The sequence below is a fragment of the Theropithecus gelada genome, chromosome 4, assembly GCF_003255815.1.
Source record: "Theropithecus gelada isolate Dixy chromosome 4, Tgel_1.0, whole genome shotgun sequence".
Lineage (NCBI taxonomy): Eukaryota > Metazoa > Chordata > Mammalia > Primates > Cercopithecidae > Theropithecus > Theropithecus gelada.
The window spans coordinates 32,397,114-32,422,743 of NC_037671.1; the positions used below are offsets into that span (position 1 = coordinate 32,397,114).

The 25,630-nt window shown below is 41.7% G+C and overlaps 2 protein-coding genes across 2 annotated transcripts; one reads left to right on the forward strand and one right to left on the reverse strand.

Moving 5' to 3' along the window:
* Positions 1-1,240: 1,240 nt before the first annotated feature.
* On the forward strand, positions 1,241-6,460 carry LOC112622553 (putative olfactory receptor 2I1). The gene is made up of 2 exons (XM_025382323.1): positions 1,241-1,246; positions 4,104-6,460. The coding sequence occupies exons 1-2, from the start codon at positions 1,241-1,243 to the stop codon at positions 5,043-5,045; spliced, it is 948 nt and encodes a 315-aa protein (XP_025238108.1). The 3' UTR covers positions 5,046-6,460.
* Positions 6,461-6,665: 205 nt separating this feature from the next.
* UBD (ubiquitin D) lies at positions 6,666-10,211 on the reverse strand. Its single transcript, XM_025382565.1, has 2 exons — positions 10,051-10,211; positions 6,666-7,201 (listed from the first exon to the last, which is right to left on the reverse strand). Exons 1-2 carry the CDS (start codon positions 10,075-10,077, stop codon positions 6,731-6,733), a joined length of 498 nt encoding a protein of 165 aa, XP_025238350.1. The 5' UTR covers positions 10,078-10,211; the 3' UTR covers positions 6,666-6,730.
* Between the last annotated feature and the right edge of the window lie 15,419 nt (positions 10,212-25,630).

The following is a 25,630-nucleotide window of genomic DNA, read 5'->3' on the forward strand; positions in this document are numbered from 1 at the left end:
AGAGTAGGATTATAGTTGGATGTAAATAGGAAAGCAACTTAGCCATAAGAGTCTAACAAGTGAAAAGTGCAGGAACATTGAGAGTATGCAAAGGAGTAATAGTGATTGACCAGACAGTCTAAGCTTGACAGAGAAGTGAAGATACAAGGGATGTGAGGGGCCACGATGAATTTGCAGACCTCTCACTGAGGAAGAAACTGAGAGGAGAGTATAGAAAGATAATCTATGAGGATACTGAATTCACCAAGAATCATCACAGTACTGGAGAGAGTGAGAGGGGATCAGGGATAAAAATCTTCAAGGACAAAGGAGGAGCACAGGGAACGAGAATGGTGACAGCCACAAGCGGGGAGACGGGCTTTGGAGCAAAGTTGATGACACAACAGTCAAAGCTACATTCCAAACTGAGAATGACTTCAACAAATCTACAAAATTCCTGACAGAAACGTTTATTTTCCTTGTTTTACAGACGATGACACTGAGAATCACTGAAGTTAAACAATTAGCTTAAGGTCACTCCATCAGAGAACGAAATTCTAAACCAGTTCCAATTGAATAGTAGAAACGATAACGAGAGGGAATTGTGCTGCCTTTGGCCTTCATACACTGCCAGAGACACACTACCCTAAAGGGACTTTCCCTCCAGAATTTCCTCTTCCCCACTCTTGGGGACTCCTCTCCGGACACCTTCATGCAAAGTACTAATGATGGGAGTGGGACATCGATTCCCCAGAGCTCCATCCTCTCTTCTAAATAACAGGGAACGTTGATTCCCCTGTTTCTTCTCTAGTGAGAGCACTCATCAGCATGCTTCCTCCTTCTCTCTAACTGTGTCCTTTAGATCCAGGAGGGATTTTGCTACCACCACCAGCTAATGCTGATTTGCCACCAGCACAAGGCCCAGGTCCTTGTCTGGTCTGTACCCCATTACAAGATTCTCCAGGAACAGACATCACCACCTCTGCCTAGATTCTGAAATTTCACAAACATAGGTTCTTTCTTACCCGTTCTTTTTATTCCTCTATTTACAAGCACAAGGACACCCACCCCTTATCCTCTTCCTGAGATACCTGGCTCTGATCTCAGGCACCCATTCCAGAAATCAACATAGCCATGCAATTGTATCTTTTATTAAATCCTCCCAACTGCCATTTCAAATCCAGAGAATCCAGAGAAGGAGCAAGAGACCAACCTATCATCTGGAAGCTCAAGGTGTAAACATTAGTGCCAAAGATAAGTTATGAAGGTAAGTTGGGTATTACAGTGCCCTACAGCAAATTGTCTCATGCCGAGAGGTACATTCTGAAATACCAAGTGAAGTTTGATGATACATTATATTATATATTTCACAACAGATTTGTCTTCTAGATGTGTGAGGGAGATGATGGGTTTATGTTTACAGGTGCACACGTGCCTATGTTTTGGGGAATTTGTGCATACATGTAACAAGAATGTTATCTATGCAATTTTATTATTGTGTGCCTGTTTTCATGGTGTTGCATATTTGAAGAGGAATGGTTTAGAGCGTGCCTGGCTAAACTGTTGAGTGTCTGTGTAATCATATTAAAGAATTTGACCTTTTGTAACTCAACATCTCTAGCCACCATAGGTCTGTAAGCCTGAATGTCACCTCTCCTATTTTATTCATCTCTGATATGACCCCAAATTATAAAATTATCTCTAAATATAGGTCAGACTTTGCATGCCTTTTGTACTCCACAGTCTCTAGTCTCGAGCCTGGTTGATCAAACAGGGAAGGACCTTGAAGTTAGTCAAATATAAGTGGAAAACCTATTAAGCATTTACAAATGATGTGGCCTTGGGCAAGTAATTTAACTTCAATTACTCTCCTAACACACTCTATAAAATAAGGCTATTGCCTAATTTTCAAGTGAGTAAAGATTAGAGTTAATAAATGAAAACAGATGTAAATGTTCATAGCAGTTATATCATTGCCTAGCATAAGAACCCCTTAAAAACCTGTTTCTTAATTTGGGAAAAAGATATGACAATAGTTAGCATTTATTAAAGGATGACAATAGTTAACAACTGCTATGTGCCAGGCATTGTTCTAACAGCTTTTCATATTTAGCCCACTCAACATATTTCTATTTTCATATGAGGAAACTGAGGCAGAGAGAGGCTAAGTAACATGCCCAAGGTTGTTCAGCTAGAAAATGGCAGAGCCAGGACTCAAACCCAGGCAGTCTGGCTGCTAAGCCCTGGTTCTTAATCACAACATTAATGCTTGTTCTGCCCAGTGAGGATAAATGAGTGAAACATACAATCAAACAGGATGCTTTGGTAGGGAACAGTGTTTTTCCCCCTGAAAAATGAAAAATTAGGTTACTGTGCTTTTGTAATTAAGAGAAGTGAATATGATGTGTAAAATAAGTTATCTACACAATAATTTATGTCAGGAGTCATGCAGCAGAAAGATTTCTATCCATCACATAAACTTTCATCCATCACATAAACCATATGTTTCTGTACCATTAAGATGCTTGGTTCAACAAGACCCTTTGGAGAATGAGGTTCCTTTTGTTCCCTGGGGTTCTCTTTTTATTTTTTATTTTTTTGATCAATATTTGATAGTAAAGTGAAGGAGTTTGGACAGGAAACTTAGATGTCATCTAGTTCAAACTCCTTGATTTACACATGAGAAAACTGAGATAGAGGGAAATGAAGATATCCCTGTGTCACATAACTGGCTAAAGGAAGTATGCTAGGTAAAACCAAGATGTCCTGACTTCTGGTCTACCAGAAAGTGTTCCTTTTTTCTACCCAACCGATTCCTGATTTAAAGGCTAGTATGCATGTGCTGATCTCCCCTCAGTGGGAGGGGCATGGACGTTGGGAGTGGTCTCTATTCACAACAAATTAAAAATCGGTAATCAGCAGTATAATGGGTTGTGTTAGAAAGTAAACTAAGGCCCAATAAAATATTTAAGAGTTTATTTGAGCAGTGATTACTGAATTGGGCAGCTCCAAACCAGAAGTGACTAGGGAGCTCCACTGATCTCTCTGTGGAGAAGCTTTCTAGGACATGAGGAGGAGGCTTTTTAGGACAAACAGGTAAAAGCAAAGATAATATTGTTTTAATTTAATTTAATGTAACTTAATTTAGGAGAGCTAAGTAATTAAACATGAGGCCAAAGTACGTGAGAAAGTGGCAGTCTTTTATTGCAAATATGTACACACTCTCGGGCGAGGTTCTCTGGTCCTCAGGTGTGGGGGGCCAGGGAAGTCGCTGGGGCGCTCTGGGGTGATGTTCTCCCGTCTACGAATGCGGGGGCCGAAGAAGTCACATGGGCTCCTGCCTGCAGCAGACTTTTATGCCTGGGAGCTGGAAGGGGAGGAGTTTGGGGCATGTGTGTAGGAGTGGCTTCTTGAATTTCCGTGTCCCCAGCTTGACCTCACTCTGCGCATGCTCAGTTGATTTGGTTCTTTTCCCGGGCACGGGAAAATCTGTGATGAAGAACCCAGAAACAACAGGGACTGCTCCATCTTGTTCACCTTCCTCCATCTTGTCCCTTCCCCCTCACCCAAACAAATATTTCATTGGTTACAGTTATACAGTTGCCTTATTTGGTCTATCCCATGAGGAAGTCCTAGTTATATAATTAAGTTTTTGTTGGCTGCTTCTGATTGGTTGAGCTTAAGTTCTATGTTTCTTTAATATAGGCATTTACAAGAAATGGCACAAATAAAGTTTCAGACATGCTTGCGAATCAAGCAAGATTAATGTTACTTAGGAGGCCCAACTGGCTCTGCCAGCTCAAGGATTCTTCTGGCCTGGTCTCCATTTTACATGAACAGTTGCATAAACAAACACAGAGTACCTGAAACAACGGAGGTGATCATTCTGCCTACCGAATGTTGGCCAGGCCAATCTTGGAGTGTTGCTCTTATTCGTAGGGGGATTATTATTAAGTAATCTCATCTGTAAACGGGATTACAATCCACAAACTAACCTTGTATATGCTTCCATTCCTTCGCCCAACCCAGCCCCACACTCCAAGGTTTTTCCTTTGCTTATAAGGGGGGTAGTCACCCTTTTTTATTTCGACCTTCCAAACATTCTGGGAGTTTTCCTCCTTTAGGCCAACTACAGCACAGAGGAGCGTTTCCTCCTGCTGGGTTTCTCCGACTGGCCCTCCCTGCAGCCTGTCCTCTTCGCCCTTGTCCTCCTCTGCTACCTTCTGACTTTGACCGGCAACTCGGTGCTGGTGCTGCTGACGGTGCGCGACCCGCGCCTGCACACGCCTATGTACTACTTCCTCTGCCACCTGGCCTTGGTGGACGCGGGCTTCACCACGAGCGTGGTGCCGCCCCTGCTGGCCAACCTGCGCGGACCAGCGCTCTGGCTTCCGCGCAGCCACTGCATGGCCCAGCTGTGCGCATCGCTGGCTCTGGGTTCGGCCGAGTGCGTCCTCCTGGCGGTGATGGCGCTGGACCGCGCGGCCGCAGTGTGCCGCCCGCTGCGCTACGCTGGGCTCGCCTCCCCGCGCCTATGCCGCGCGCTGGCCAGCGCCTCCTGGCTAGGCGGCCTCACCAACGCCGTTGCGCAAACTGCGCTGCTGGCTGAGCGGCCGCTGTGCGGGCCCCACCTGCTGGACCACTTCATCTGTGAGCTGCCGGCGTTGCTCAAGCTGGCCTGCGGAGGCGACGGAGACACCACCGAGAACCAGATGTTCGCCGCCCGCGTGGTCATCCTGCTGCTGCCGTCTGCTGTCATCCTGGCCTCCTATGGTGCCGTGGCCCGAGCTGTCTGTTGCATGCGGTCCAGCGGAGGCCGGAGGAGGGCGGTGGGCACTTGTGGGTCCCACCTGACATCGGTCTGCCTGTTCTACGGCTCGGCCATCTACACCTACTTGCAGCCCGCGCAGCGCTACAACCAGGCACGGGGCAAGTTCGTATCGCTCTTCTACACCGTGGTCACACCCGCTCTCAACCCGCTCATCTACACCCTCAGGAATAAGGAAGTGAAGGGGGCAGCGAGGAGGCTGCTGTGGAGTCTGGGGAGAGGCCAGGCTGTACAGTGAGTAGGTTGGGGAGGGGAGAAAGTATTAAGCCAGAACCCAAGGATGGAAATACCCATTAGTGAGTCAGTTTAGACTTCAGACTGTTCATTTTTTTATGATAATCTGCAAGATTTGTCCTAAGGAGTCCAATGGGGAAAATGTTTTCCTCCCGTGTGGAAATGTTTAGTTCTTGAGGGAAAATTCCTAAATCCTCTATATACACAGGTTTAAAGGAAGGAAAACCTACCCCTCACGACTCCACGTGCAGGTAAGATGATGGACGTGATGATCGCCTTTAGCTTCCTCCCTATCTGATGGAAGACCATGGAAGACCTCTTGGTCTCTGCCATTAGAAGTCTCAAGTTGACAAGAAAATCATAGTCCCTACTCTGCAGGAGAGGGTCATCCAGAAAAAGAGGCCATGGACTCTCTTCTCGGAAACCAGTCCAACCTAGTGCAGACCTTGCCAGGGGACCAGTGCCCTCCCCAGGGCATTTCACCCATAAGCGTGATGAGGAAAGCCCATAAGTGGTGGTGAATTTTGCTGAGGGGGGTTAAGATGGGAAACCCTCCTGCAGGAGTTGGTTCTTGAACAAGTTTTAAAGAAACAAGGAACTAGGACGAGTGTGGAAGAAGGCGGGCATGTCTCAGGCTGTGAAAAAAACTCACAGGTGATCAATAGTGAGATGTGAGAGACAGCGAGAGAGCAAGAGAGTCAGAAAGAGGAGTAAATGGAGGGAGGAAGATGGAGGAAGGGACTCAAGTTCTCAAGACAGGAACAGGGATCTACTCATGAAAAAAAAGCAGAAAGAAAAATGCTCAATCAGCAGAACCTGAGTAGAATATTGAGGTCAATCCAGAAGCCAGCTCCTCACCCACCCTCACCCAGACTGGCACCCTCATCATGCAGAAGACCTGCTAGACCCTAAGGCAGGTAGGAGAGAGGGTAGTCCACAGTCTCCCAGCTTCAGAAAGTTTGTTCTCTCCCAGTGTCCGTCTACCCCTAGGAACCCCCACTAGTTACACACAATGACTAGATCCCTGTGGAAAATACCTTTCCTTGCCCACCATCATCCCCATAAATAATAACAATTTTAGTTGGGTGTGGGACATAGAGAATGGGAGGGGGCATGGTGCCAGACTTCATTTCATACCAAATAGCCTTAAAGGAGAAGAGGGGGAAAGGAGCTCAATTTAGTTTCTAAAATGTTTAGTAATTTGATTATGATCATGTCAGAGCAACTAATTCATTTTAAAATAAATCATTTCACTATGCTCTGTAAGTAGAAATTCAATTTGGTTCAACCATTATTGAGTGATATAAAGAAAGCACTGGGCTTAACAAACACAGAAATTCAGAAATCAGTAGAACATGGATCCCAACCTAAAACTTACTCTCTTGTCAAAAAGGAAAGGAGATAGGAGTTTTTCCATAAATAACAAGGTATCAAGAAAGAATTAAATTGCAAGCTGGCTTTGAATGCTCTATTTTGCCTTAAAATTTTATTTACTAGTCTCAGTAATACATTATTAAAAATCCTGCCACTTAATTAATTGTGTTAGAATCAAAGAAACAGAGTTGGACAATATTCTTCATCCTACCCATCCCACCCAAATCTTACTCTACTCATCTCATTCTCACGTTGATTAAGAGATTAAAAGAAATAAGCTTTTTGGCCCTTGCCAACACCCCATCCCCAGGGTGGTCACCCTGCAATACAATAAGATGTCAGGAAGAGTAAGTTGCCCTTTCTGATTCCATAATCTGCCATCATCTTCCCATCTTCCAGTCTCTTTCCATTGCAATTCACAATCTGGGTCTCAGGGGTTACACCCGTCTTGGTCTCGATCATTGCTTTCACTTGTGCCACTGAGCTGGACCTTCGCACCTGGAGGAGGTGCCTCTGCCCCTCATCACCTGACTCCACAAGATACAAGGGCAGCTCCTCATCACTGGGCTTCACCACTTTCAGGGTAAGATGGATGGTCTTCTCCTTGTCAATGCCATAAGATGAGAGCCTTCTCCGTGGCTTTAGGATCTTGGAGCCCAGCAAAAGAACCTGGTCCTGCACAGGAACCTTGGTCTTAGACCGGACATGTTCATTGATTTTTTTCACGCTGTCCTCTGGGTTGGCATCAAAGGTCATTAAATCCCATTCCTCGGAAAGAACATGCACCTGGGAAGTGAAGCCACAAGACAGTTGCCTAGGATGCCTGCCTCACTTTACATTTCTGCTCCCCACCACAATGGCTCCCACCCTTCCGCTATCTATCTGGTCTCCTAGCTCCTGTTCAGTAGCCAGTGTCCCTCTCTTTCTTGGAACTTCTCCTTTGGAATTACCAAGTTGCAACACAAATAAGAAAATTTGTCCCATTCCTTTATAATCACACCTTTTTTTCAATCTTGAGAATGAAAAATAAAATCCTGAGCCCCCAACCAATTGAACGGACCCTCTCTTGCTCAGGGGGACCCTAGAGAAATTTTAAGAACTTAGTCATTGGGCCAAGGGCAGTGGCTTATACCTGTAATCCCAGAACTTTGGGAAGCTGAGGCAAGCTGATCACTTTAGGCTGGGAGTTCGAGACCAGCCTGGCCAACTTGGTGAAACCTCATCTCTACTAAAAATACAAAAATTAACCAGGCGTGGTGGTGAGTCCCTGTAATCCCAGCTACTCAGGAGGCTGAGGCATGAAAATCATTTGAACCCAGAAGGCAGAGGTTGCAGTAAGTGGAGATGGCACCACTGCACTCCAGCTGGGGCAACAGAGTGAGACTCTGTCTCAAAAAGATAAATAAATAAAATACCTCAGTCATGATGAAACAGGAGGCTGGACATGCCTCATTATATCTTCTCCCTTTTGCAGTTTAGACACAACTGACTAGCAACGTTAGAGATTATAAGACTGAAAGAATGGATTATTGGTGGCAATAAGATTTTTGTAGCAAATTTTAAACAAGACCTAAGGCTATAATAGGCAAGAGTTAAGTCATGCATCCCTACACTTAAAGAATAAACTACGTTCTAACTGCCACAAAGTATTTTTCTTTTTTCTCTAGCAGCTAAACAAGCACTGGCCTCGAGAGGAACAATATTAAAACAATTACAGTTCATCCACAGGCTAACTGACCCCCTGTTCCTCAAGCCATAACTACAGTTTTAATTGGACAAATGACTGATTTCAGTAATTTTCTCCTGATAAGAGACCACTGACCATGGACTGGTTCTGGCTAGTCTACAGAAGCTGCACATTTGAATGCCTTTGTGTCCCTGCTTCACCTTTTCATGTATAAGGCCTAACTGTAATGCAATTAAATGTTAAGTCTCCACCTCAGAGTGACCATGGGTGGTATATAACATGCAAGCCTATTCAACATGCATGCATTAGGACTCCCTTCATGAATATTCATTGCCTCTGCCATAACCTATTGGATATGTATACTTAGCAAACCCCTTCAGCATAAATTCCTGTGTCACTTTCCTCCTACAAAGCTTGCTTTTGGTTTTCAACCAGAAGCTGAGCTTCTCAGCTTGTCAGAATGGCTGCCTTGCAGACTATAACCCTTCATAAGAAATGAAGTCTCCTAGGCCGGGCGCGGTGGCTCAAGCCTGTAATCCCAGCACTTTGGGAGGCCGAGACGGGCGGATCACGAGGTCAGGAGATCGAGACCATCCTGGCTAACGTGGTGAAACCCCGTCTCTACTAAAAATACAAAAAAACTAGCTGGGTGAGGTGGCGGGCGCCTGTAGTCCCAGCTACTCGGGAGGCTGAGGCAGGAGAATGGCATAAACCTGGGAGACAGAGCTTGCAGTGAGCTGAGATCCGGCCACTGTACTCCAGCCTGGGTGACAGAGCGAGACTCCGTCTTAAAAAAAAAAAAAAAGAAATGAAGTCTCCTTTCTAAATTTATAAATTGTGTGATTTTTTTTAGTTGACAATTTTTTATTTCGCTTTTCTGTGCATTTCAATAGATGTAAAAAACATACCCTTTATTCATCTCGAGATGTAATTAAAGATTTTCCACCTTATTTACCTGCCTCTCCTATCCAGATAAAGTTTGTCAAATGTCAAAAAGTAAATACAGAGCCTCAAAAGATGTACACCAGACTCTAAAAACAACTGTCAAAGAGAATTTCTAAAATATGACAGCCTCATAAGATACAGCAATAGGATACCCTCTGTCAATACTTCAGAAGGAAATCCTGGGTAGGACACATAATCACTGAACTGTTATTTTTTTTTTCAAATCTCCCACTGCTTTATAATAATAACTTACATATTACAGTGACACTACGTTCAATGTTTCTTGTTAATTTATATTTCTTGTGTTTTTATATTTACCTGATATAGAATATGATCTCCTTTGATTAGACCAGGGCCTCACTCACAGAAGGTAGGAACTATGTCTAAGTCTTACTTCAATAGCTGGAAAACCCTAAAAGACTGGAAAACTCACTCCTAATGGCCACTTGAAAGCCTGAGAAGACCTCCCTCATACTCCATTCAGAAATATTTTCCCAATCTAGATATTGCAGACATTTCTTCACTGGAGGATCTGTGTTAAGCATTGCCTTAATTCCAGGTTCTCTCCATAGTGCATATTTTCTTATATAATGTAATGTGTTAGATCATTAACAACTTCAGATAAATGAGTTTTGTGAAGCTCTCCTTTGAGAGAAAAGAGAAGATTAAGTTTAAGAACCCTAAAAAATGTTTCCGTAATTTCAAATCTCACCAGCCCTGTGGAACACAAAGCTCACCCCCACTTTTTTTTCTACCATTTATCCCTAAGAGTAGCTAGTCCAATGTTTGATTTAAAAAAGAACACAGAAGCCAGATAACCAGCTTCTCTTCAGACAATCCCTATTCTCATTCTGCAAATGTCAATGCCAGCCTCTTCCCCTTAAGGATGCCTGCCCAGCCACCCAGAGCCCTGAGTACTGTCTATCCCCCGTTTCTAAGATCTCTCCCCATCTCTTGAAAGGGCTTTTCCTTTCCCCATCCCCTTTATCAAATCCCAACTTACAGAGAGGCAGGAAGCATTGGGAGCCATCTTTGCAGTCAAGGGGCCAGAAACCAGAGACAGAAAAAGGATTTTGCCTCCAGCTTATATACCAGCGTTGAATTGGAAATCCCCTCCTGGATTGCTGTGTTTGTCCAGCTTTGCTGTGCCCTTTGTTCTTGCATGCTCCCATGAATTTTCTTTCACTTTTGCTGGGCAGGAGTTAATAAACAAAGAATGCTTTCTGATTACGTACTTCTCCCCTCAGGCAATCTATTTGCAATCCTCATTCCAAACGGGATGGTCTTTCTGTGTTGAAAACTTTTCCCTGATTAAAAATCCACCTCTCCTCTCCCAGTCCTGACTTATTACTGTCCGTCCTGTGGCCTGGGCCCTCACTGGCATGAAGACCTGTAATGCTTGCTGAACCTCTCATGCTGCCTTTAAGAGCACCCCATTACTCAGGGGCCGTCCTAAGAACGAGAGCACCCCGGCAGGATACGGCAGTCAGCATTGTGTGGAGTGCTGTGACTGTGAGCCTGACATGGCTAGTCTGGCAGAAGATGTAAAACATGCCTTAAGAAGACAGGAGAAATAACCTCAGACTGAGAGGAGATATGAGTTAGAGTCCCAGGAGGGCCACTTGCTACATTACCTTGGGCAAATCCATTCATCTCCTTAGATGTTGGTTTCCCCGTCTATAAAATGAGATGACTGGAAAAGATTCCTAAGTGTCTTCCAGGCTCAGAAAACTTTGCTTGTAAAATTCCCTTTGCAAAATAACATTGGATTTCTGGGTCTTGAGCTCTCCAACATACGTCCTACCCTGTCCCAGAAACTGCGAACCAAATCCACTACTTGAGAACAATCCTAAGCCAACAGTTAAATGCTGACTCCTCACTTCAACACACAAAGCAATCAACATCCACTCTCACACTGCGGGGCCTCTATTTCTCTACCTTTACTCCTGGATGCACCTCACCACTGTGATCTCAGACAAACCTAAAGGTGCCGCTCTCTCCCTTGACCTTGAGACTTAGATGGAGACAAGAAAGGTGTGCCTGTCCCCAGGAAGTTTACTCCATCACTCTGATCCTCCTCGTATCCCAAATTAACTACTGCCCCCTCCCAAACTCTCAGGGCATTGCTATGGAACCAGTTTTTAAAAGCTTTTTTTTTTTGAAATGGAGTCTCACTTTGTTGCCCAGGCTGGAGTGCAATGGTGCGATCTCAGCTCACTGCAAGCTCCGCCTCCCGACTTCAAGTGATTCTCCTGCCTCAGCTTCCCGAGTAGCTGGGATAATAGGCACCTGTTAATTTTTGTATTTTTAGTAGAGACATGGTTTCACCATGCTGTCCAAGCTGGTCTCAAACTCCTGATCTCAGGCAACCTGCCCACCTTGGCCTCCCAAAGTGCTGGGATTACAGATGTAAGACACCATGTCCAGCCTAAAAGTATGTTTTCAAGTGCTTCAAATCTTTTCAAAGTAGGAAGCTCTTTAAAATGCCAAGTTATCATCTCTGTTTGCAGAGGCATTTACTGTACCTTCACTCACTGACAGAACGCAAATGACCCCATCTTATTCTAGGAGGTTCTGTCCTGGAGAATCGAATTTACAGAAGTACTGGATTGATGTAGAGTAATGAAATGCAACAGCTCATTTCTCTACTTCAAAAGCTTACTATAAATCATGTTCTTCTATATGAAGCTTTTATTAGATAGCTAATAAAATTGAAAACATTAATTATTATTTAAATGTATTTTGTGGAGTAGACATAATTTTTAATACACAGGCTGGATAAATAAAAAGCAGAAGAATGCCTAATGGAATACATTAGGAACCACTGGCCTCTGCTATTCTCCTTTCAGATCTTTCTCCAGGTCCCTGTGGCCCCTTTGTGTCTAGAAACTAATGTTCTGACCTTTGGCTGCTACACAGCAGGTAAGGGCTGCCCTTCATCCGTTGTCCAATGGGATTTGGAGATTCTGAAACATTACCAGTGGCCAATGTCAGATCAGGTTCAGGGTGATCAGGAAACAGAAAGCCCTGCGGGATGGCAGGGGTGGGGGAAGTACCTGGAAAAAGAGAAAGGAAAAGCTGTACAAACCCAGATTTCAGTAAACTGCTCTCGCTTTTCAAACTTTGTTTGCACTCACTACTTTCTTAGATCTTCATGTTATTTCCAGGAAGACAAGAGGAAGAGAAGATAGTTAAAAGCTGCTTAAAATTAGGTCACTCTCTTCTCATACCCTTTCCCACTTTCCTTCTACCTCAGTACCTACACTATCTTGGTCCCAATGTCTGCACCAAGTATCAGGGGCAACAAGGAACCTTGGCCAGAGACTGGCTCCAGGAGGAGAAGCCAGGATGACATTTCTCAGGAAAGATCTTTGTCTGTTGAAGCCACCCAGATCTATACCCACAGTCCCAACCTAAGCTGCAGATCTATATGTCTAGCTGTGTCTGTGTCTATGGGGATTCTCGTTCCTTGAATTTCCTGCATATCCTTGAACACCCCAATCTCTCTGCCATCTCCATGCCACTGAGCATGCCTTTTCCTCCAACTCTATCCCCACCGCCATGAATTTATAAGAACACACAGTGTAAACAGCATCTTCGTCAAATAGCCTTCCCTAACTCTCTTCCTCCCGATCCTCGGTTATGTGCCCATCTTCTGTCCTCTAGGCTTCCTTCAAATGCCTCCCAGAGCGTGTTTCTTCAACAACAGCATCGTCTGCTTGTCTGTAATTTTTTTTTTTTTTTTTTTGAGACGGAGTCTCCCTCTGTCGCCCAGGCTGGAGTGCAGTGGCCGGATCTCAGCTCACTGCAAGCTCCGCCTCCCGGGTTCACGCCATTCTCCGGCCTCAGCCTCCCGAGTAGCTGGGACTACAGGCGCCCGCCACCTCACCCGGCTAGTTTTTTTTTTTTTTTTTTTGTATTTCTTAGTAGAGACGGGGTTTCACCGTGTTAGCCAGGATGGTCTCAATCTCCTGACCTCGTGATCCACCCGTCTCGGCCTCCCAAAGTGCTGGGATTACAGGCTTGAGCCACCGCGCCCGGCCCTATTGTCTGTAATCTTTAGAAAACAGTAGGAATCTTGAGGGTCGTGATTGTGTCTTAATTAACTTGTATCTTTAGCACTGCTCCAGCATGCTGTCTGGCACAGGAAATAATTTATAAATGTTTACTAAATGCACAAATGAATTAATAAATGAATGAAAAGTACATAAATAACAAAAAAGGAAAAGTAATATTTAGTGAGTACTTAAATTTCAAGAACTGAACAATTTATTATTAAATATTACCTTATTTACTGTTTCAGCATTTTAATGAAGTAAGTACAGGTGCTCCTTAACTTATGATGGGGTTACATCCCAGTAAACCCATTGTACACTGAAAATATCCAAAATCAGAAATGCATTTAATACACTTAAACCACCAAACATCATAGCTTAACCTAACCTGCCTTAAACATGCTCAGAACACTTACATTAGCATACAGTTGGACAAAATTATCTAACAAAAAGCCTATTTTCTATTGAAGTGCGAAATATCTAATTTAAGTTATTAAATACTGTACTGAAAGTGAAAAGCAGACTGATTTATGGGAACTTGAAGTAGGTTTCTACTGAATATGTATTGCTTTGACATCACTATTAAATAAAAAAATCATAAGTGGAATCATTGTAAGTAAGGAACCACCTGTATTAGTATCCCTGTTAATAAGCAAGAAGCTACCTCATCTACAATCATATTAGTAGTAGCTGGTAAGCAAGGGTTCAAATGCTAGTCTGTATTTCTATAGTCCTTGTATTCTTCCCATATTATTATATTCTTTCAGTGGGAAAAGGTGAGGAGAAAAGTGCTACTGGAGTTGGGTATTTCCAGCATGGGGTTACTGTGAGGGCAAATCTAATATACTCTGAGAAAAAACTAGTTCAGGGGATTTCCTACCCAGAGAGGACCTGGATTCCGGGAAATAGTGCCCTTTCAAGAAGACATATGAACAACAAATCTGAACTCTGACCTCTCTCTCTCTCTACTCTTCCCTTCCTATGAGAAATTCCCTCCCTGCCCAAAGCCAGGGCCAAGACTGTCCCAGACACCCTGGTGCCCCTTTGCTGACCACAGGCAGGATTTCTTCTTGGGACCTGGCCTCCTTGCTTCTTACCCAGTGTCAATCTGACTTTTTTCTGTCTCTCTATATTACAATAAGTTCTTTCAGAGACAGATCTCTTTTAATTTGCTGTATTAGTCTGTTTTGCATACTATAAAGGAGTACTTGAGGCTGGGTAATTTATAAGGAAAAAAAGTTTAATTGGTTCATAGTTCCACCAACTGTACAAGAAGTATGGCACCAGCATCTGCTTCTGGTGAGGCCTCAAGAAGCTTTTACTCACAGTGGAAGGTGAAAGACAGCAGGCGTGTCATGTGGCGAGAGAGGGAGGTAAGAGACAGTGGGAAAAATGCCAGGCTCTTTTAAACAACCAGCTCTCATGTGAGCTAATGGAGTGAGAACTTATTCATTACAATGATGACAGCCCCAAGCCATTCATGAGGGATCTGCCACCACAAGCCAAACACCTCCCAGTAGGCCCATTTCCAACACTGGGGGCCACATTTCAACGTGAGATCTGGAGAGTATAAACATCCAAACTACATCATTTACCCCTCTGACAAGTTCAGAAAACCAGCTAAAGTGTCAGAGGTGTTTGAACCAGAGCAACTCCATCTTGAATAGGGGCTGGGTAAAATAAGGCTGACACCTACTAGGCTGCATTCCCAGGAAGTTAGGCATTCTAAGTCACAGGATGAGAGAGGAGATCAGCACAAAGTACAGGTTATAAAGACCTTGCAAATAAAAGGAAGCAGTAAAGAAGCCAGCCAAAACCCACCAAAACCAAGATGGCAACGAAAGTGACCTCTGGTCATTCTCACTGCTCATTATATGCTAAATAAAATATTAACATGCTAAAAAATATTCCCACCAGGACATGACAGTTTACAGATGCCATGGCAATGTCCAGAAGTTACTCTTTATGGTCTGAAAAGAGGAGGAGCCCTCAGTTCCAGGAATTGCCCACTTGTTTCCTGGAAAACTCATGAATAAGCCATCCCTTGTTTAGTGTATAATCAAGAAATAACCATAAAAATAGTCAACCAGCAGCACTTAGGGTTGCTCTGCCTATAAAGTAGCCATTCTTTTTTCCCTTTACTTTCTTAATATGCTTGCTTTCCATTTACTCTATGGATTCACCCTGAATTCTTTCTTGTGCAAGATCCAGTAACGCTCTCTTGGGGTCTGGATCAGGATCCCTTTCCAGTAACAAAACTAAAAGATGATGGTATGGAGATCTTGCCAAGTTATAAAACAATTGTTGCAGTTATCTACGAGAGTCCCATTGTGGCCCTGGCTGACGGGACGCTCTTGGGCCTGTCACTGCCCCCATTGAGGCCTACTTGGAACAGAGGTCTCTTTCTAGTCTCTTTAATAACGTCCATGAAAGAGTTTCTAAACTGCTTTGAGATCTAGAATATCGCTTCAAAAATGCCAACCAAACTCAGTCAGAAAGTTACTGTGATTTCTCATTTATTGGTGATTGGGAAAAAAAGTCTACACTCAAGAACAGTTTGAAAATACCTATCAAAATTTAAAATGGACATACCAAATCAAGACAACCAAATGCCTATCAGTGTTGGGGAAATAGGTAACCAAATTGTAGAATATCATAAGCAGCATAAATAGAAGGATTATCCCTGTGAACAACAATGTGGATGAATGTGCCAGAACGTATTGAGTGAAAAAAGTTTTAGAAACAAATGCGTATTCCACAGTGCTGCAAAGAAATAGCACTCAGACATAAATTTAATTTTCTCAGCAAGGAATTTTTACTTCTATAGAAGGGTGAGATTCGCAAATTGAGTAATGGCAAGAGCACACCTGGACAAAGGAGGGGAAGGAGTTCTTATTCCTGAGGCAGGTAGCCCCTACTGCTGTGTCATTCCCCTATTGGCTGGGTTTGGACCGCACAATCTAAGCTAATTCCGATTGGCTATTTTAAAGAGAGCAGGGGTATGAGCCGGAGTGGCATGGTGGGTAGTTTGGCGGGAAGGGCGGTTACAGAACAGGTAACTCAGGATGATTCACGTCAAAGCAGGTGGCCAGGGGTGACTCAGGATGGAGCAGGTGACGAGGGGAACAGATGTGAACTACTGATTAGAACTGACAGGAAAGTTGTTTACTGAAACTAGAGGCAAGAGGGTGAAGAGAACCCGGAAGTTCAACTTTAAAATCGAGAATCAAAGAGTAAAGAGCACCTTGGAGTTCACCATATCTAATAAAAGCAAGATGAATAAGACTACATAAAGTGTGATACTCCCCGTAAATCTCAAAAGCAAGCAAAACTACATAGTGAGACGAGAAAAAGAGGAACTACTTTGAAATTCAGGATATGTCTGCTTTTTAACAAAAATGAAGCCCAATCTAAATGCTGATATGAGCTACTTGAAGGAGATTTTCAACAGGAAGTAAGAGGGCATTAGAAGCCCTGATGTTATTTCATCTTGCCATATTCAGAATCTGAAATTTAACCAAGAGAACTTAATGTTTGTTAAAGAAATGTATTACTTGACAGACATATTGTATATTCACTTTATTAAAGGTAAAGTAATATTATCTAAAACAAATGTTCCAAAGAAAAATAAGCATAAGCAAAACTGAATATAGTATCTAAAACTACATATGTAAGCAATACGGCTGTTATAAAAATGTAAAAACCATAAGTGTTCATTATGCTACTATTACACTTTATAGTGTTACATTATATTATTCTATATGCGTTATATTTATTTATCTGTGGTATCAAAGATTATAATAAAATATAATTTAAAACTTTTCATGTTCATATCCTCTAGCTCAGCAATTCTGCTTCTAGGAACTTATCCTATTAGTACACTTTTTTTTTTTTAGAAGGAGTTTCACTCTTGCCTCCCAGCCTGGAGTGCAATGGCACGATCTCGGCTCTCTGCAACCTCCGCCTCCTGGGTTCAAGCGATTCTCCTCCCTCAGCCTTCTGAGTAACTGGGATTGCAGGCATGTGCCACCATGCCTGACTATAATTTATTATTTATTTATTATTTTTATTTTTAGTAGAGATGGAGTTTCAGCATGTTGGTCAGGCTAGTCTCGAACTCCTGACCTCAGGTGATCTGCCTGCCTCAGCCTCCCAAAGTGCTAGCATTACAGGTATGAGCTACCATGCCTGGCCCTATTAGTACACTTATGTATGTGTGGAATAAGCCATGTACGAGAATATTCATGTGAAATAACTATTGGCAATCGAAATAAATGGGAACAACACTTATCAATAGACAAATAAATGCTGGTGTATACGGTTGAATTAAATTTAAAAGCCAAGTTGCAAAATATATGTATAATATTTTGTTATTTAGAAAGGAAGAAAATATACACATATGCTAACATGTGCATACAACATCTCTGTGAGGAGACACTGACTCTGCAAAGAGTAACTGAGTTGCCTGAGGAACAGGAATGAGAGGTGGACTATTTATTATACTTCTTATCTTATTATTGCTGTTATTTTCTAGTTTTGCAACCATGCTTGTTTTACACATTCAGATAGGCAGATAGTATGGGAAGGGATAGTATTTTTTTTTATATAGTCATCAGCTCAGAATGGAGCTGGCTATAAGCTATACACCAATGGGAACCAGTTTCAGTGCTCATCACTAGTTGACAGGCAAAGGGCCATGAAAAGTTGGTGGCTATAGTAAGTTAACTATTGTGATTCTGTGCCTTCCCTACTCCCCAGAATTTATTTTCCACCAATATTTTACATACCGCAAAACTTGGAAACATTGATAATATAGCCCATAATATATCTGAAAGCAAAGAAATTTATAATTAGCTAAAATCAGAGACCAAACCTAACGAGAAAAAAAAAAAAAGTAATTCTGAGACAATTGCTGAGTCTGGTACTTGGGTCTGATGTCAATGTGCAAAAATTGTCTGACCTGACAAAGCAACTAGAATAACTAATGCAGCCATAGGTGCAGGATGATGTGTTGACCAACGGCCCATATCCACTTCGTAGCAGTCAGGCCATCTTGGAGTGAATCCAGGCTCTGCCTCCTACTTCCCATGCAACTTATTTGGTACTCTCTTCTGTCAGCTGAGGATTTCGGATTTCACTTAGGATTAGGCTGTGCTACCATTAACAGAGACCTGAAAATAATGTGGCTTTAACTGAAACCCCAAAAGGACCAGACTTTAGAAGTCAAAATCACAACCAAGGCTTAAGGAATTCACCCTACAACCAAGGAAAAACTGCAATGATCCATTCCAGCAAAATGTAAAGCCAGTTTTTCAGAAGTTCAAAGTGATCAGTAGGTAATATATCTGCTTATTAAACAAGATTCAATATGCTTCAGAGAAAAATAATAGAATACGAAATAGATAAAGATAATAGAATACGAAATCTCTGTAACATATTACATCATCAAGTGTAAAACAGAAAATTACCAATCATGTGAAGAAACAGAAATATTAGACAAATAATTTTAAATCTTCAATAAAAACAAACCCAAACACCACCCAAATGTTAGAATTATCAGATGGAGACTTTAAGATCACTATAGTATTTTAAAGAATCCACAGGGAAAGACTTATACAATGGGTAAAAAAATGATGAATTTTAGGAGACAGATGTAGAAACTGCCATTTTAAAAACCAAACGGAAACGTTGGAACTGAAAAATACAATAGAGTTGACCCTTGAACAACAAGGGTTTGAACTGCATGGGTCCATTAAATGTAGATTTTTTTTCAGTAAATATACTGGAAAATTTTTTGTACATTTGTGACAATTTGAAAAAACTCACAAACTTCATAGCTTAGAAATATCAAAATAATTAAGAAACAATTAGGTATATCATAAATGCATAAAATACATGTAGATACTAGCATACTTTATCATTTACTATAAAATATACACAAATCTATTATAAAAAGTTAAAATTTATTAAAACACACACAAATACTTATAAACAATCATAAAATGCAGTATTAAATCAAAACTGCATAAAATTAGTCATAGTACACATTGTCCTACTATAATAATTGTGTAGCCAGCTCCTGTTACTAAGGGTGAGCTCAAGTGTTGGGAGTATGGGATTAAAATACCATGTAATACTAATCATTCCCATGTGAGTAGTTCATCTTCTCTTTAGGAAAAAGTGATGTCTCACGGTTCTTGTGGTTGTTCTGTTTTTGTTTTGTTTGTTTGTTTGTTACAGAGTTTTGCTCTGTCATCCAGGCTGGAGTGCAGTGGCACAATCTCGGCACTGCAACCTCTGCCTCCTGGGTTCAAGTGATTATCCTGCCTCAGCCTCCCAAGTAGCTGGGATTAGAAGCATGCACCACCACGCCTGGCTAATTTTTGTATTTTTAGTAGAGACGGGGTTTCACCATGTTGGCCAGGCTGGTCTTGAACTCCTGACCTCAAGTGATCCACTCCTGTCGGCCTCCCAAAGTGCTGGGATTACAGGTGTGAGCCACCGCGCCCAGGATCTTATGTATTTTGAATTGTGTTTAGTGCAATTCCATAAAGCTTGAATAACACCATGAGACCCATATAGTGATGCTGGAAGTTCTCCCAGGAGACAGAGAAAAGTCATAACATTACAGGGAAAAGTTGAATTGCTTGATATGTGCTGTAGATTGAGGTCTGCTGCTGCAGTTTCCTGCCATTTCTGACTGATGAGTCATCTTCTTAAGAGATGACACAAACTTACATAATTGATACAGTATTGTACTGTCAGTGTATTTTCTCTTCCTTATAATTTTCTTAATAACATTTTATTTTCTTTCTCACGTTATTGTAAGAATACAGTATATAATACGTACAACATACAAAATATGTGTTAGTCAATTGTTTATATGATCAGTAAGGCTTCTGGTCAACAGTAGGTTATTAGTAGTTAAGGTTTACATGAGTCAAAAGTTATTCATGGATTTCCAAATGTATGAGGGGGTCAGCACCTCTAACCCATGCATTGTTCAAGGGTCGACTGTGTATGATTTTCTGGTAAAAAGAACCAGGAGTCCTTGGAGAGATGGTTGATCCCAGAGAGAGGAAAGAGACATACAAGATAACCCTGGAATACTGTATGGTGCCAGAAACTAAAGAAGTGATTAAAAAAAAAAAAATTAGGACATACCAAAAAATTCACAGTCATCAAGTTAAAGGATTTCCCCATAGCCAAATCTGGGAAAATTTAAGCAGCAAAGAAAATAATGAGAATAATGGAGAAAGAATAAAATAAATATCCAGGAGTCATTACTGGATATGAATAAAGAAAATAAACAGTAAACGAATAGGAGGAGAGGAACAGCTCTTACAGAATTCAAAATAACAAACATACGAGAAATGATGAAAGTTATCACTAGGCAAACAGCCCAATAGTAATTGTTACAGTCAAAACTCATTTGTGGATGCTAAAATTAGTAGGCAAAACTATAATGTGTAAAAGATACTTGCATAATCTCAAAGTATTACCATAAATACTTATTATATTACTTTATTATATTATTATAAGATATGACTACAGTTTTAATAAGACAAATAACACAGTTTAAAAAATGAAAAATAATTTGAATAAAAGACAGGTAAGGATCAATAAAGCACATGATAAGATGTTTAGCCGGGCGCGGTGGCTCAAGCCTGTAATCCCAGCACTTTGGGAGGCCGAGACGGGCGGATCACGACGTCAGGAGATCGAGACCATCCTGACTAACACAGTGAAACCCCGTCTCTATTAAAAAATACAAAAAAAAAACTAGCTGGGCGAGGTGGCGGGCGCCTGTAGTCCCAGCTACTCGGGAGGCTGAGGCAGGAGAATGGCGTAAACCCGGGAGGCGGAGCTTGCAGTGAGCCTAGATCTGGTCACTGCACTCCAGCCTGGGCGACAGAGGGAGATTCCGTCTCAAAAAAAATAATAAAAATAAAAGATAAGATGTTTAACACCATTAACCATCGCAGAGCAAACTGAAACGACTTGAGGGAGCACTTTGCAGCCGACAGAATGCCTAAAACCAAGAGATTGACAATTCCAAGCATTACCAAGGATGTGGAACATCTGGAACTCTCATTGCTGTAGGGAGCGTAAATGGCACAATCACTCTGGAAAGCAGTTTAGCAGTTTCTTATAAAGATAAACAGACATCAAATGACTCAGAAATTCCAATTCTAGGTATTTACCCAAAATAAAGAACACATGTGTTCACACAAAGATCAAAGAACTGTATACAACACAACTAACTGCTCACTTCTTTTTCTTTTTTTTTTTTTTTTTTTTTGTGACCCAGGCTATTGTGCAGTGGCATGATCATGGCTTACTATAGCCTCGACTTCCTGGGCTCAAGTGATCCTCCCAGCTCAGCCCCACGAGTAGCTGAGACTACAGGATGCACCACCATGCCCGGTCAATATTTTGTATTTTTTTGTAGAGACAGGGTTTTATCATGTTTCCCAGGCTGGTCTCAAACTCCTGGGCTCAAGTGTCCTCCCACCTTAGCCTCCCAAAGTTCTGGGATTACAGGTGTGAGCCACCACACCCAACAATTGTGGCTTCTTTCATAGCAGCCCAAAACTAGACACAACCCAAATGCCCATCAATGAATGGATAAACTGTGGTATATTTACACAGTGAAATATTATTAGCAATAAAAAAGAGCAAATTACTAATATATGAAACACTATGAATAAGTTTCCATAACAAGTTGGATAACAGAAGCCAGAAATAAAGCATGAAGGCCAGGCACAATGGCTCATGCCTGTAATTCTAGAACTTTGGGAGTCTGAGGTGGGTGAATCACTTGAGCCCAAGAGTTCAAGACCAGTCCAGGCAACATAGCAAGACCGTCTCTACAAAAAGTACAAAAACTTAACCATGTGTTGTGGCCTGCACCTGTAGTCCCAGCTACACGGGGGTTGAGTTGGGAAGATAATGAGCCCAGGAGGTTGAGGCTGCAGTGAACTGTGATCATGCCACTGCACTCTAGCCTGGGTGACAGAGTAAGACCTTGTCTCAAAAAACATAAAAAAAGTAAACTTCGTTGAAGTAAAAATTACAGGTAATAAAATGCACACATTTTAAGTATATCGTTCAACAAGTTTTGACAAGTGCATACACCTGGATAACCAATACCCCATTCAATATATAGAGCACGCATTTTTATTATTCTAGAAAGTTCTCCTATGCCCTGTCCCAGACAACCAGTTATCTGATTTTTATCTTGCTACATTTGTTTTTCCTGTTGTAGGAAAGTTATGTCGATGAAATCAGCTGGCATGAACGTATGAATGCTTTCTTTCTTTCTTTCTTTTTTTTTTTTTTTTGAGACAGGGTCTCACTCTGTCACCCAGGCTGGAGTGCAGTAGTGCAGTGGTGCAATCACGGCTCCCTACAGTCTTGACCTCCTAAGTATATTGAACAATATACTTAAAATATGTGGATTTTATTACATGTAAATTGTACGTTAAAGAAGTTTATTTTATGTTTTTTTGAAACAAGGTCTCACTCTGTCACCCAGGCTAGAGTGCATTGGCATGATCACAGCTCACTGCAGCCTCAACCTCCTGGGCTTAGATTATTTTCCCAACTCAGCTCCCCAAGGAGCTGGGACTATAGGTACAGGCCACCACACACAGCTACGTTTTTGTACATTTTGTAGAGACACGGTCTCGCTATGTCGCTCAGGCTGGTCTCAAACTCCTGGCCTCAAGTGATCCACTCCTCTTGGCCTCTCAAAGTGCTGGGATTACAGATGTGAGCCACCATGCCCAGACTCAAGTTGATTTTAAAAGCGGAAATGAGCTACTGATACATGAAACAACATTAATAAATTGCAAAAGAATTACTCCTAGTGAAAGAATTCTGACTCAAAGGAGTACATATTGTATTATTCCTTTTGTATGAAGTCCTAGAAGAGCCAAAACTGGTGATAGCAATCTTAATAACAGTTGGCCTTGGGCAAAAATGGCAGGTATCAAGGAAAGAGGCAAGGAGAAGGTTTGTAGGATGATGGAAATCTTCTGTTTCTTCATTGAAGTCATCAAAATTCATCAAAGTGTATATTTCAAATCTGTGCATTTTATTGCGTGTAAATTATATACAAATTTCAACAAGTAGAGAAGAAACAAGAAATAACGAAGTCTTAGATGGGTTCAAATGAGGCTTGAGAGAAAAGAATGGGACACACTCAGGAGAGGTGGCAATGAGAAAACATGACCTTGTGCTCCTCAATGACACAGAGGAGCAGAAAGTGACCCTTTTACTTACCACAGGGAGCACCAATACTGGCACGTTTCCTCTGAATCATCTCCTCCTTTCTTAATCATCATTAGCACCAGCGGCTAATTAACTGTCTGTGGGCTGTGAGACTCTGGAGTCTTGGGAGAATTAACGAGCCATTTCTCTACATGGGATGGGAGTCCTGGGATCCCTCCCTCCATCACTTCACCACGTTTCCTTTTCTATCTCCACTACCACTAAAAGAGAGGTTAATTTACTGGACTGAAGAGGAGAGGTTGTGGGCAAAGAGCAACCTCCTGCCTCATGAGTCCAGAAGATGGATGGTGATGGGGTATAGTTTGTGCCTGGCTCTAGAGCCAGCCCACCTGGGTTCAAGTCTCAGCTCTGGCTATATAATTTTGAGCTAATTATTTAACCTGTCTATGTTTTAGTTTCTTCATCTGAAAATAAAAATAGACTATAGAAATAATATCTGGGTCATACAAAGGTTGTGAAGTGCTTTAAAAGGTGTGGCAGCAGCACTAGCAGTCAACATTACTACCTAAGCCCTAATCCACCACCTTTTCAAAGGTGCCCAACACTCCTGACTTTGCTTGTAGATTTCATTGTGAGGATTAAGTAGAGGCTCACTCAGTCTAGAAGCTCCTTGTCAGGGAGAAGCTCCAGCAGCAGGCAATGGGGAGATTCTGACATGATTGAGGAAAAGTTATAAGTTTATTCTTCTCCTACTGCCCATTAATGTCCATATATCGTCAATGGTAGAGCTACCCCAGGAGCACCAGATTTGGAATCAAACAGGACTCAGACTCCAGGCCTGGTCTTTATCAGCTATGTAACCTTGGGCAAGCTACTTAACCTCCCTGCGACTGTTTCTTCTTCTGTAAAAGGAAGATGACACTAACTACCTCAAAGAGTTATGAGAACCAGGTATTCAGAAAATGTTTAGCACAGTGCCTGGTGTATAGGAAGTACACAACAGATGGTAGCTGCCGAAGTATTAACGTGGTTTTCACTAATGAATTGAGAAAAGAATTGATATTTCATTCCCTTGTAGCACCTAGTACACAACTAGGTCTTTGCTGATTAATAAAGAAATACATCCGTGAATATGAAATTAATAGGAAGAGAGTAAAGTTGTACTGGACTTTTGTCGGTGTCCAAGAAAACGAAAAAAGACCAGAAGAAAGAGAGTGAGAATAAAGGCATGTTGCAAAACACAAAACAAGAGAGAAGAGAGAGTCAAAGAATTATGTAAATTGAAGAGACTGAAAAATGACATAGAGTTAAGCAATGAATTACCAAGAGTATAAGAGTGTAAAAGCAGGATCCAGAAAGCATATTAGAATGATGGTTGACAGATGAATAAGGAGCAGTTGGCTATTTTTTACCAACACAAAGGACGTAATGTTATAAGACAATACAGGAATGATTTTATAAAAATAATAATGGAAATAGTCAGTGCCTCTTCAGGAGTAGGTAGTGGGTATGATTAGGAAAGGGCACACAGAAGGCTTTTAAGATTTAAACAATCTTTTGTTAAAATATTTAACAATATTTTAAAGGAAAACTTTTTCTTAGAGTAAAAAGAATATAGGAGGAAGGAAAAGAAAAAACGAGACAAATATAAACAGGTTGAACAAATAAAAAGATGAGATGGGGCTTTTAAACACATAAAAAAGAGACACTGCAATGGGGAGACACTGCCAACCTATAGCCTTTCCAGCCACCTCCCCAACAACTTGCCCAGTTCCTGTCTCTCAGCTGCCACCATCCACCCACATCTGAGTTGGCCCTGTATGCTGAAACTCTCTTTCCCTTCTCAAAAGCACAGTCCCCTCCTCCAGGAAGCATTCCCTGATTCACTCAACCACCCTACTCATTTTCTTTACAGATCTGTTTCTCATCTCTACCCCGCTACCCCAATATTTTTGCCATATTTGCCTGCAATGTTTCAAGTTTTCTGCTGATGCTGAATGTACTAGCCAGGGTTTTTCAACCCTGGGTAAGAAAGAAAGACTACTCTTTCTTCCAGCCCATAAGCCCCTCAACCTTGAATGACCACATTGTTCAATAATTTGAAGTAGACTCCTTAGTTCAGTGACTTAGGATAGGCTACTAAAGAGGACAGTCAGACCTGACATCTAAGTACAATATGTGACTCTCAACTGGATCCTCTGTGAAAAAAAATAAATAAATACTACAAAGAATATTATTGGGACATAGAGAAAATAGGAATATGGAATGTATGTTATAACAATATATAACAAT